We start from the raw sequence: 13,411 nt of genomic DNA on the forward strand, positions 1-13,411 counted from the left end.
AATACAGGGTCTTAAGTATTCAGAGACTTTTGGCTAAACAGGCTTTGAGTTGTGTTATGAAGCAACAACAGTACTTGTAGTACTAATTGATCGATCCCTTAGCTTTCCTGGGCATGTTCTGTGTGCACATGCTTTAGCCTCTATGGACCATGATTTGTCACCAGGCTCTGTGCTTCTACCACAAAAAAACTGCAGACACCCAAGTCAGTAAATTGAAATTGTTTGAAACCCTCCTTGGTGACTGCAATCACAGGATTGTGGTCAACATTAAAAATTAACTCTACCAGACCCATACCCTGTGGAGTACCATGCAGTTTTAGTCTCTCTTTTGTCCTGTCTGGTATTTACATAGAGCTGCTAGGGAAAAAGTTCTCACCTGCCTTCGTTGTACAGATGGCACATGAATCTGTCTGCCTCTCCTAACCGCCAATAAGGTCAGTGTATCTTAGCTTTCCTATTGTGTGTGTGGATAAGATAACAAAGAAGATCTTTGGGTGTTAAATCTAACAAAAATGAAATTATGCTAATGGACAGAAGCCTGTAAAATATATTGTTAAAGTTACCACTGAGTGTCTCTTTACAAAAGTTGGAAGTCAGCACATCATCAGAACAGTCCATTTTTTCTGAAAGCCACAGAGCTCTCTTTAACATGCAGGTATTTGAAGGAAACATCCATATATAACAGGTTATATCAAGAACCTTTCTTATGGTGTCCTAGATACAATGTAGATTGCTTGTGGCTTTCTAAGTGGATTATTGAAGTGCGATTCAATTATGCTTGAATGTACTAGCCTTCGAAAGTCTGCTACTGGCCCAGATTTAAAGCAGCTTCCTTTTTTTCCAGTAGCTTTCCATCACCAAGATCTTCACTCACTGAAGCTGAGGAGCAGCTGGATGTTAGAATTAAAACTTCAGAGGGAATTCCATCCCTGTTTTTCAACATAGGAGATACTGTCCAGGCAACAGGGATGTCATCTGTACTGCCAAGCCCAGACAGTTTTAGAAGAACGATTGTTTCTTTCAAGATGAAGAAAGTTAATCTTTTAATGTAGAACTGCTGTTGACAAAAGCTTCCCTTCCTTCTCTTTAATCAATGCAGTTAGCCTTCCTACTGATTTAGTTTCAAGTTAATTTATTCAGACTGCATTGATTAGTGCAGATATTGAAAGCAAGTATAGTATTTAACACTTTCACATCCTCTTGTTCAGTGTCCTGTTCATGGCAGCAGAACTTTCTAAGGTTCACCTGCCTAGATCCACTGTGAAACACAACAAGGTCCTCTTTGAAATAACGAATCCTGACTTGCAAGAAATTTTTACTCTCATGACTGCTGCATTCCCCAACAGCAACAACTTTATCTCTTTCCTTGTTGTCATATGGTTTCCCCTTCTGTACCACAACAATCTTGCCTTTCTTCCCCTGTGATAAGTCATTGTCAGTATCTGAAACATTAAAATCTTGCAAGAATCATCAGTGAAACGGAGCTTGATGTATCAGTTAGGGTTAAAGTGACTTAATAAAAATGTGGACTCTTTTAATATAATATGCATCATTTTTTAAGTCACACATCACTCAGTGGACTATCATGCAGAAATACTTAACACCAAGTCCAGGCACGGAGTTTAGCTACAATGGTTGGGTGCTCTTCCAATACTAAGCAGCCCCAACAAAATGTGGTACAAACTACCAAGAAGCTGCACTGTTTTCAGAGACATAAGCCTCTTCATTATTGCATTACCACATTTAGGTGTATCAACACATCTATAGCTATGGTAATTGTGCTATTCTTGTCTTTGCCACTGAATATTTACCTCTTAGTGACATCACTTTTCACCAGTAAAATGGGGATATTATTTACTAGAGGTGAGTAAACAACTTGGCAGAAGCAATTCTGAAGAATTTCACCTTTCAAAAATTTGCTTCTGCATTCAGAAGGAATAGATGGCAGAAAAGATGTGCTACTCATAGTAGGTCACTAATTTATTCAACTAAGAATTCTGTGTCAAAAACTGTTTCTATGCAAACATTTGCAACTTCTATGAGGTAGTTAATTGTGTGGGTATGATAGTAGTGTTACCTGCCCTGAATGGTTGACTTATATCATTAACCTATGCAAAAAAATCTGAATTTTACTTTACCTCTAAGCCTCTTTTACAGCCATTCACATGATTGTTCATATAAGCTTTTTGTAAACCTCTTCCCCTTCAACTTACCAACAACGTCAGTGGGAGTGTCATTTTGTCTACGATTCTTGCAAATATCTGTTGTGGTTTAACCCAGCAGGCAGCTAAACACCACACAGCTGTTCGCTCAACCCCCCCCCCCCCCCCCCCCCCCCCAGTGGGATGGGGGAGAGAATTGGGGGGAAAAAAACAAAGGAAAATTTGTGGGTTGAGATAAAGACAGTTTAATAGGACAGAAAAGGAAGGGAAAATAATAATAATGTTGATGATGAAAAAATATAAAATAAGTGATGCACAGTGCAATTGCTTACCACCCACCGACCGATGCCCAGCCAGTTCCCGAGCAGCGGTTGCGACTCCCAGCCAACTCCCCCCAGTTTATGTACTGAGCATGATGTCACATGGTATGGAATATTTCAGACGATCTGAATTTCTAAGCCTTGTACAGGTAATTTGTATAAACATATGAATTTATCATTGTGATTTTCTTACCTTCTGTTGTTTGGCACACTTGCTTCTTTCACTTTGATTCAAACAATAAACTAAGCATTTGGGGTAAAAGCTAGTTTTATAGCACCTAGTACAAAGACTTTAAGCAGTCTTACAATAATACCAGTGGATAAGTTGTTCAAAATTTCCTCTGGTTGTTATTTTTGCTTTTTTTCCATTTCTGTATCATGTCTGTTATGATGGGATACCAGTCTGGGTCTCAGTCTTAGAAGTATAACCAGGGTATCGTTGGAAACAAGTACTGTTGCTTCTGGAAACAAATGCAACTTGACTGTGGTTTCTAAGTTGGTGTTAGCCCATGAGGCTTTTCCTGATGACTTAGTAGTAGAGAATGATCCTAGAACTGCAGAATAATTGAATCAGAACTTTGTTTCTGATTCAATGAATTGGCAGAGTGGTTGTTGTGGTTGTTGATGTTATTGTTGTTGCTGCTGCTGCTGCTGCTATTCAAGGTTTCTTCCAATCTATTAATTATTGGAATGCAGATAGACAACTACTTCATGTTTTGCAGTTTATTTAAACACTGACATGTTTACGAGATCAATGAAGGGAGGGAGAAACAAAATCTCTGCATAAGCAAAAAAAGCTTGATTAAAGAGGCAGGGAAGTTAGTACGCCATAGTTCAGTTGAATCATTTCTGAGATGCTCTGATTTAAAGAAAAATCCTCCTTTGGAGAGTGTATAGGCAGGCTTGACTTGGCCTGTGATAGAGCTTGGGATCAATACACTAAGCTTAGATAATTTGCTGGCACAAGACCTGGTGAGGCAAAGCCTTTGCTACACATTGGCTCTTACGTCCTAAGACTATATGGCAGGAATGTCAAGATTGCACAGTCTAGTCAGAAAATGTCACAGTCAGGATTTCATTCATCCTCCTTGTGGCATTGTGTCTTACTGTAAGAACATTCCTAAATGTCTAATATTTTCATGTTTCTTTTTGGCTGTCCCTAAAACCATCTCAGTCTGCCTCTGTCATCTTCCCAGCCTGTTCACATTCATCCCCTGGGCAAAAATTCCCATCATTGCCACCTTGGTGCAGTCCAGCGGCAAGGACTCCTTACCCTCCCTGCCCTTACCTGGTGTGGTCAGGCATCACAGGAGAGTGCAGGAAGGCCAGATCAGCTGGTCTTCCAAAATAATTATGATAGATAGTTGAGAGATAAGGTTGTGAGTAAAAACCTTCCCAAACCACACTGAGCTGGGCAAAAGTTTGCACCGCACAGGTAAAATCTGCAGTAGTTTTAGCTGCTCATATTCAGTAACTGTCTACTGAGTATACGAGCAAAGGTGTTTTGTTGCAAAGGTTTGAGCAAAGGTTTAGGCTTATTGCTTGCTAAAGCGTGACAGATGCTGACAGGAATGGCAAAGACAGGACCCTTCATACTCAGTATCTGTTCCCCACTCCAAAATACAGAAATGCTAAAATTCAGCAAGCAAGAGGAGAAAGAAACAATCTTATACAGGAAGAACACTTTACTTTCCCTGAGCACAGGCTCATAAAAAATCCATCTTGATGCCTTATGCCTTGAACAATGTGAAGGACAGACACAGTTTAAAACACCTTTAAAATAGGCAGTTCACCTGGTTCTCAGGATTAGCTGGTAGCGTTTAGGTGAATAATCAGTACGAGTCAGATACCTGCCATGCAACATTTCATCCTAGAAAGTTTATTTAATACAGTTATGTTTTTGAAAAGGGAATCTTAGAAGAGAAAGTATTAAGTGACCTCAACATCAGGCAAAATTATCATCTCTGATATGATCCACTGGATTTTTAATTGTCTGAAAAGCTGGGAGAAGGGGAGGGAAAGGCGAGATCAAATCTACCAAGTTGGGGCATCAAACATGCCGCTAATGACAGAAACAGATCTTCTGACTCTCACCTTTTCTGGCTAAAGCCTGGTCCCATGCAGTACTGGAGCATCAGATTGGACAAGGAAAGGAGCCTGGTTAAATGCACTCTAGCTTTTAGCTATAAAGGTTTCAAAATTAGTCTGAGGAAGAAGGAGAAGTGATACAATATATAGCACATTTGCATGGCTTGACACATTCCTATCTATGACATTCAGAATTGCACAGTATTCTGAGGGAGCATCTGGTTGCTTTTTATTTATTTTTTATTATACTTCTTCAATTTAAAAGCTACAGGGTAATGTATACACATTCTTGCAAAGCATTTATGGGTAGATTCAAAGCTGCAGAACTTTGTGCAAAATGATTTGCATTTCAAAGCAGTAGAGATGGCTGTTTGGGGTGAGATCACACAGAGCTATTAACTAATAACTTTAATGAGCTTTCTTAATTGCATAGCTGAACTTTGATTGAGGTCCTGTGTTGAAAAAGAGTATCAGCCAACAGTAACTTCACTGTTCATTTTGGACTTAAGAAACAGAGCTAAAGATAGACAAAAAGGAGCTAGTTAATTTTTATTTTTTAATAGGAATTCCTTGCTATATTTCATTTCCCAGAGTGTATCAAAATGTGATAAATACCCTAGAAAGGTCGGGAAAACAATTTTACTTGTTCACATTCAAGCATGTAAAAACTGCTGGTTCATAATTATTTTATTAGAATTCTTGTGCTAACAAGCTATAATTTTAGAGAAGTACTCCACAGTGCAAGGCATAGTACGATCACAGAACAAGATGATACTTTCAGCTTAGATGTATGTATATATGTATACTTATATGCATGCACTTTACTTTCTTGTATGTATCACAGTGAAGAAAAGTTGTACAGAGGGATGCAAAGAAGGATAATGAGGTAATCCTGGAGATGTTTAGAGAGAATTCCTGTACTGGCAAAGGAAAAAATGTGTAGGTGCTGGTTGTTTAAGCAGGAATGAAAGATGTCATGTTGAACAGTGACACTGATAGTTCAGCACAGTGCCAGTGAGGTTGCCAATTAATTAACATCCCACCAGTCTAAAGAAATGTGGGAAATCATTTTTCATTGCAAGAAATCATCTTGCAGTGAAAAATATCTTTTAATCGTATAATGGATGTATAATAATAAGCAATGGTGATCACACTTACACAAAATATACATTAGGGATGAAGATGTATCCTTTGAAAATGTTCTCGCACTGAAGGCCCAAGGGAGGCCCTGTTAGTGATGTTATCGGAGATGTCCTGAAAATACCACTTCACATTTATTAAATTCAAACTGCACCTTATGCAATAGCTGGTCAAAGTTCACTGTAGGCTTCTACCAACATTCACGTTGTCCTGCAAATAGTCAGAAATCCTTAAGTTGCCCATATTTCCTTTGCTAGTCCTTTTTACCTTTTGTTCATTATTTGTACAATGAGGTAAGGTTACATTTTTTGCATAATGAAGATAAAGTCATTTTTGCACAAAGCTGTTCAAAGATAAGGGTATAGTCACAGATGTGATTAGCAGGAAGCATGGTAGTATCGTCTGGGTTAATGTAACTTGAAATAATCCATTTAATTTATGTTTTCTTCTAACCTGTACTTATTGATCCAAGTAATCTTTGCTTTTCTGACTTGTGATTTAATATAATTTATTATTTTTCCTTATTGATGTGTAATTTACTCCAGTTTAAATCTTAGTTCTGAATCTTGCTTGCCCACAAGTGCATACACACACATGCATGCACCCTTATAGATAAACGTATATCCATTTTCATCTGTGTGCACATGCTCTTACAGAATGCAACTGTTAATGTTTGAAGTGCTTTATTAGCAATATATTTTGTTATTCCAGGCACAGTCAAAAGATTATTTTATCATCTTTTATACTGTCCATCTTCTACTTTATACTCCTCAGAAGATTTACTTACCAGGTGGCTTGGATAGCTGCAAAAAGCATTTCATATTTTTGCTATCTAAAACGAACACTCCAGGGGTGCTTGTCTTCCACTGAATCTGTTTACTTTGTGCTTCATACTTTAGGTGAATGAGATAGGAAACTAATTCCCTGCGTGCTAGAAGTGTCAGTACGAAAGGGCTAACCTCACAGACTGAGCTCTGAAAGTAAAGATCAGAGCACCCAAAAGCCCCTTTGATCTGAATTCACTGCAAACACCTAACTCACAGACCGCTATCGATTTGCACTTCTAACTTAGTGCCTTATGAAGTGATCTCTGAAAACCTTTGTCACAGCTGGACATAACTAGCAATAGTTACATGCACGACTACAACTTAAGGGGGAAACTAAATTAATCTTAGCAGGTTGTCCTTCTAGGACAAAGTTGACATGTGCTTTTATAGGTCGTATAATAAAGAATAGTCTTCATCCAGGTCCCTAGACTACATCACAAAAGCAGCATGCAATTTGCCTCATATTATTAGTCTCTGCATAGAAGTGTCCGAATGGAAAGAAGAGGCCACATCAGTCAAGACTGAGATTCTTCCACAGAGTTATGAGAGGAGTAATATGTGTACCATTCATTTATGGTCAGTCAAAGAACAAAATTTATATGCAGCTCCAAGAGAATTTATTGTTCACCTAATTAAGTTTTAACAGTCAAAGCATAACAGCTGCTTGTTACTTAGTCCAGTTACAATAATGCTAATGCTTACAATCCAAACCACCCAGTTTCTGTTGAGGATTCTTAATGATACAATCAGATCAGTAGATCCAAGTATCTGCTCTTTTTCTAGCATGTTGAATCCCCACCCCTCTGATCATCCACAGTCTGAGAGGGCAACCCTCCTCTCTCACGTAGGATGATTTGGTGACTTATCACTTCCCACGTTGTTTGCCAGGGGAGTACGGTGTTGATGCAGCAGTTACTGGTGGGACTTTCTTCTTCATCAGTCTGGGGTTTACTCAATATTATTTTTATGTGCTTCAAACGGCTTATTTGCTAAAATAACTGTCTGATAAGAACTTAAATTTAGTTATACTCTATTTGTTGAAATCTATGAATCCTTCTCTGTGTACAGGAGGATTTCTTTTATGATACAATCCACATGACTGCACACAAATGAACAAAATGACTCAAATTTGAGTTGAAAAATTCTTCAGCACTAGCCAGATGATTCTCAAGGCCCAAAGGCGCAGGTCAGGCAGTGAATGCCTAGCCATCGGATAATTTTGTCATTATGGGTGGACAATAGTCATCTGTCCAGACCTGGGAGGAAGTTACAGGCAGGAGTTATGTAAATAATTTTACACCTAGAACTAAAAGGAAGCCCAAATCTAGAAAAGACCTCACAAGGCCTGAGGCACCTTTTAAGGTTTATTAAGGTTATGAAGCCCAACTCTCAATACTACCAGCTGGCCTCATCAAGTTGGCTGTACCACAGGGGTTAAGGCACTTCCACAGTCCTTGCTTGCAGTGTGCCTTACTCTGCAAGCATCTCAGCCACACCTTCCTTTGATGAGCACCTACATTATTCTTTTTTTTCTTCTTCTTCTTCTTTTGAAATGGGTTATTGAGTGTCTTCATTTAGTAGCTACCCTTGAAAAAGTCTCTTGCCTTTGGTGACTAAACCTGTAAAGTACAGCCTTTGGAGAAGGGTCGTTACTTTAATAGAGGTTATCTTGTCTTCTACTATCCTCAGTTTTAACCTGAAGGCAGGAATGAATAAATCTCTTACTAACTGTGATTTCCACAGAATCTGTTTTGCTTGTTTGGACATTGTGCTGCTTAAACACAGCCAGCTCATCTTATCTTGTTTTTCCCTCCCTCAGAGCTAGTTTACATGTCTTGGAAGTACAAAGATGTATTCTATAAACCCTTCTCAGGTCTTTGGTTCTAAAAATCACATAAAATCTCTCTGTGCAGTAAAAGCAAAGAATCAATTTGTCCTTAATACAAATTCTAATCAGAGATTCACCAGTGCTTCCTTCCTCATCTCAGCCATTGCATATGTGTATGTGCGAACAAGTTCCGTCTATTTATAGCTGTAATATATGCAATAAATGTTAAAAGAAATCTTTTCATTGTCAAGGAGCTCCTTTTCTTGAAGATAATACATCATTAAGGTTTGCCTTAAAACACTGACGTGAATAGGAAAGGCAAAAACCTAGTTACTTATCATCTTACAGAGGCCCAATGCTGTGAACTTATCACAAACGTGATTAGCCTTATTTGCAGAGTGTATCGTGTTTATCTCTGCATTAGTTATAGCACTGTCTTGTAGAGACCTGCTAAGAGTGAGAAAAGAATGAAACCTAACCTTCTTTACTGTTTGCAGTAGGAAAAGTTTTGTCTCCTTTGATTTCTAGTGGGGAAATGCTGGATAAACAGATCCTTCAACAAGCCCAGTGATAATGAAGGAAAATCTGCTTTTTTGTTGCTCTTGTCACAATATATTTTATTGGTTTGTTTCAAATGAAAACACATGTGCCTGCTTTGAAATAGTACTGTAAAATTGGCAGAGATCTCCTTTTGCTGCAGACTTAACTTATCCCCTTTCCCATCCTCATCCCCACAGGCCCGTAACGGAGGGTTTGACCGGATCAGTGGAGTCATGCGTCACACAGCTGTATCATGCTGGCAGCCATTCCTGGGTCTGGCTGTGCTGCTAGTCTTCATGGGCCCCACCATAGGCTGCCCAGCCCGCTGTGAATGCTCAGCACAGAACAAGTCTGTCAGCTGTCACCGAAGACGTTTGATGTCCATCCCAGAGGGCATTCCCATTGAGACCAAAATCTTGGACCTCAGCAAGAACCGACTGAAGAGCGTCAACCCTGAGGAATTCACGTCGTACCCTTTGCTGGAGGAGATCGACCTCAGTGACAACATAGTCGCCAATGTGGAGCCTGGAGCCTTTAACAATCTCTTCAACTTGCGCTCCCTGAGGCTGAAAGGAAACCGTCTGAAACTGGTCCCCCTTGGGGTGTTCACTGGGTTGTCAAACTTAACTAAGCTTGATATAAGTGAAAACAAGATTGTCATTTTGCTGGACTACATGTTCCAAGATCTGCACAACCTAAAATCCCTGGAGGTTGGGGACAATGATTTGGTTTATATATCACACAGGGCCTTTAGCGGACTGCTTAGCCTGGAGCAGCTCACCCTGGAGAGATGCAACCTCACAGCTGTACCAACAGAAGCTCTTTCTCACCTCCACAACCTCATCAGTCTGCATCTGAAACAGCTCAACATTAATGCTTTGCCTGCATATGCCTTTAAAAGACTGTTTCGCCTGAAAGACCTAGAGATAGACGCCTGGCCCCTCCTGGACATGCTGCCTGCCAACAGTCTGTATGGTCTCAACCTTACTTCTCTCTCCATCACCAACACCAACCTGTCTGCAGTACCTTACTCTGCTTTTAAACATCTGGTTTACCTGACACATCTAAACCTCTCTTACAACCCTATCAGCACCATTGAAGCAGGCATGCTTTCAGACTTAGTGCGCCTGCAGGAACTCCACATGGTGGGGGCCCAGCTACGTACCATTGAACCACACGCTTTCCAAGGGCTCCGATTCTTACGCGTGCTTAATGTGTCCCAAAACCTGCTAGAAACCCTAGAAGAGAATGTATTCCATTCCCCCAAAAGCCTTGAGGTCCTCTGCATTAACAACAATCCTCTGGCCTGTGACTGCCGTCTCCTTTGGATTTTACAGAGGCAACCCACTTTGCAGTTTGGAGGCCAGCCACCGATGTGTGCTGGCCCAGACAGTGTCAAAGAGAGGTCATTCAAAGACTTTCACAGCACAGCTCTTTCCTTTTACTTCATCTGTAAGAAGCCCAAGATACAAGACAAGAAGTTGCAATACCTGGTAGTGGAGGAAGGGCAGACGGTGCAGTTGATGTGCAATGCTGATGGGGATCCGCAGCCTACCATATCCTGGGTTACCCCACGTCGGAGGCTGATCACAATTAAATCAAACGGAAGAGCCACTGTGCTGGGAGATGGCACCCTGGAGATCCGATTTGCTCAAGACCAGGACACTGGGATCTATGTTTGCATTGCAAGTAACGCAGCTGGGAACGACACTTATTCGGCCTCCCTTACAGTAAAGGGGTTTACTTCAGACCGTTTCCTTTATGCCAACAGGACCCCTATGTATATGACAGACTCCAACGACACAAGTTCCAATGGAACTAATGCGAACACCTTCTCTCTGGACCTTAAGACAATATTGGTGTCCACAGCTATGGGCTGTTTCACATTCCTTGGAGTGGTTTTATTTTGTTTCCTCCTTCTTTTTGTGTGGAGCCGAGGGAAAGGCAAACACAAAACCAGCATTGACCTTGAATATGTCCCTCGCAAAAACAATGGTGCTGTGGTTGAAGGGGAGGTTGCTGGACCACGACGGTTCAATATGAAAATGATTTGATGGTATTCTGCTAGCAGTGCTTTTTCTGTGGCATTAAAACCAATTAAACCAGCCTGGCATGTGGAATTGCTAGGCAGAAGCAGCTTAATGCAGCTGTCACTGTATCAAAAGGTTACATGAAAATGGAAAGACTATTTGTGGTTATACAGCAGAGCCTCCAGACCTTGAGGCAGATATGTCAGGGCCTTTCATAGAACTGGTAAATTGTACTAACTGTTTGCATTGCAAATATTGGCATTCTGGGGATATCAGCAATGAACCGCTGGCTCATGCTCATGGACAATTGTTCAACATTTTCTACCACTACAAAAAGGAAAAGAAAAAAAAAAAGCCTACAGTGTAGGATTTACATACTTAAAGAAAAAGACACATTTGTCTAAAACATACTCTACAGTGAAATTTGTATCTATAGATCTCATTTGGTAAAACCTTGCATCACCCCTTCTAGTTGGTTCAACACCACAAAAAATTGGTAGTTTTTTTTAATCTACATCTATACTGTGTACATTTTAAAGCAATACAAATGAGAGGTTGTGCTTTTAGATATCCACCAATACTGACCCGTGTGATGTCACCCTCCTTTTAACTACCATCTAACCCAAATTAGACTCTTGTAGTTACCAATTAGAAATAACATAAGATATTTTTCTCCTCATGTAGAAGGCCAGAGATGAATAGTTGAGAGCAAAAATGCTCAGCTCTGTTGATCTTCTCTTCATATAAATATAAGGCATGTGCCTAGTTTTGATACAGAATGGAATATTTTTTATAACTGTGATATCACACTGGACCAGTTTACTGTAACATAGCCCTGGATCTCACCCAGGGAAGGCAACCCACTAGACATTGCTGGCATAGAGGAGTTGAGTTCTACCTTGAAGAGAGAGAGCTGGTTTTGTTAGCCCTGATTTTAATTTCAAAGCTACTGTTAAAACGTTAATGTGTACTGGGCAAAAAGAAAGAACGTAACACATTCTGCATACTCCTTGGGAAATATGGTCATCTTTCTATTTTACGAGTGAATTAAAACATACAAAAGCTCTGCTACTAGGAATGAACTCCTCCAATGCCAAGTAAACTACGGTTGTCCATGCATAATATGGGGATTATAAAACTAAAATAATGTTTAAAACATGATAGCCTCAAAAAGGCTAACATACTGCCAGATATAATGAACCTCTAGCCACTGTCATTCTCATCTTGTATATTTGTAGATAACACATAAACACAAAGCTAATTTCCAAGAACAATTACTTAGCTATTCTTGATGCCATTTTAATAACTATGTGGTTATGTTTCTTTCAGGGGCAGTATCTTAGAGCAAGAGGGGCAAGTTTTTCCAGGTTTTAGGAAGCTTTTTTAATGGAGAGAAGACAGAAGTGGAATGTTAGTTCAGTACAAGTACCCTTTTTTGTTTTATGCCTCTAAACAAATACTCAAAAGGCTCAGAAATGAAACTTTATTTTTTATCGTTGAGACCACTGTTCTTATTTTCAGCAATGGGAAGATACAGAGTTGTTCAGCCACCTCTCAATTTTCCAGCAATTATGAGCCATAGGTTTGTTGCTAAGTGGTTGATAACAAATACAATTTATAAATGATTGGCATAACCTGAAGTAAGGATAATAATGGCTATGTATGTGTTTAGCCAGAACATTCAGATTAATGTGATTTAAGAGCCTGTGTCCAATCTTAAAATTAGATTTCAGCACTTTGAAACCAAAGTCAGGCTGACCTATAATGGGATGCAGGTGCTTCTAAAATTAGTATCCACATTCTTTGGCAGAGATTTTCTAAGCAGGATAAAAATCTCCCACTCCTATCAAGGGAAATGTGCCAAAAGTTGTAAAATCCAGCTGCGCTCCCCAGGTGTACCCCTAACATAGCTGCAGGACCCAAGGCTTGGCAGTTTTGAGAATCTCTTTTCCTAGTGGTTGATCTTTGGTCGCATCGTTGTTCCATTTTAGGTCACCAAACTGAGGAGGATGCAAGGACTGTTAGAATTTTCTTCACTTTAGTTGGTTTTAAGTTTAGAGTTGGGTTTTCTTGCTTCCTTTTTTTTATGCTCTGAACTAGATAGTTGGAGATTTATGGAGATGCTTGACACTAATCCTCTTTGTTCTATGACAGTTTGTATAACATTAACAAAATCGAATAACCCCTGACTAAATTCTAACACCAGAGAAATTATTTTTGCTGATATAATAACCACCGCACTGAAGTCCAAAACTCTACTGTACCTTAATGTGGGCAGTTAAAGAAACAAATGGGGATAAAACAAAGTGTTTCTGAACTGCCCATTGAAGACATTTGCATGTGCCTTTCCCTTGTAATTGTCATTTTTCAACTAGTAATCTATTGCCCCTGCAGTCATTTCATGTTAAATGTTAAAATCAATGTTAGAAGCAAAAATTGTCCTAAATTCTAGACAGTTGCAGCTGATTGCTTCATA

General features: G+C 39.7%; 1 protein-coding gene across 1 annotated transcript; it reads left to right on the forward strand.

Annotated features, from left to right (window-relative positions):
• The first annotated feature begins 9,130 nt into the window (after positions 1 to 9,130).
• LINGO2 (leucine rich repeat and Ig domain containing 2) lies at positions 9,131 to 11,597 on the forward strand. Its single transcript, XM_076362124.1, has one exon. It carries the CDS (start codon positions 9,139 to 9,141, stop codon positions 10,957 to 10,959), a length of 1,821 nt encoding a protein of 606 aa, XP_076218239.1. The 5' UTR covers positions 9,131 to 9,138; the 3' UTR covers positions 10,960 to 11,597.
• Positions 11,598 to 13,411: the final 1,814 nt, after the last annotated feature.

The sequence above is a fragment of the Aptenodytes patagonicus genome, chromosome Z (genome assembly GCF_965638725.1).
Source record: "Aptenodytes patagonicus chromosome Z, bAptPat1.pri.cur, whole genome shotgun sequence".
NCBI classification, from domain to species: Eukaryota; Metazoa; Chordata; class Aves; order Sphenisciformes; family Spheniscidae; genus Aptenodytes; species Aptenodytes patagonicus.

Coding starts and splice junctions, on each gene's coding strand:
- LINGO2 (XM_076362124.1), top strand. CDS start 9,139: ATGCGTCACACAGCTGTATCATGCTGGCAGCCATTCCTGGGTCTGGCT.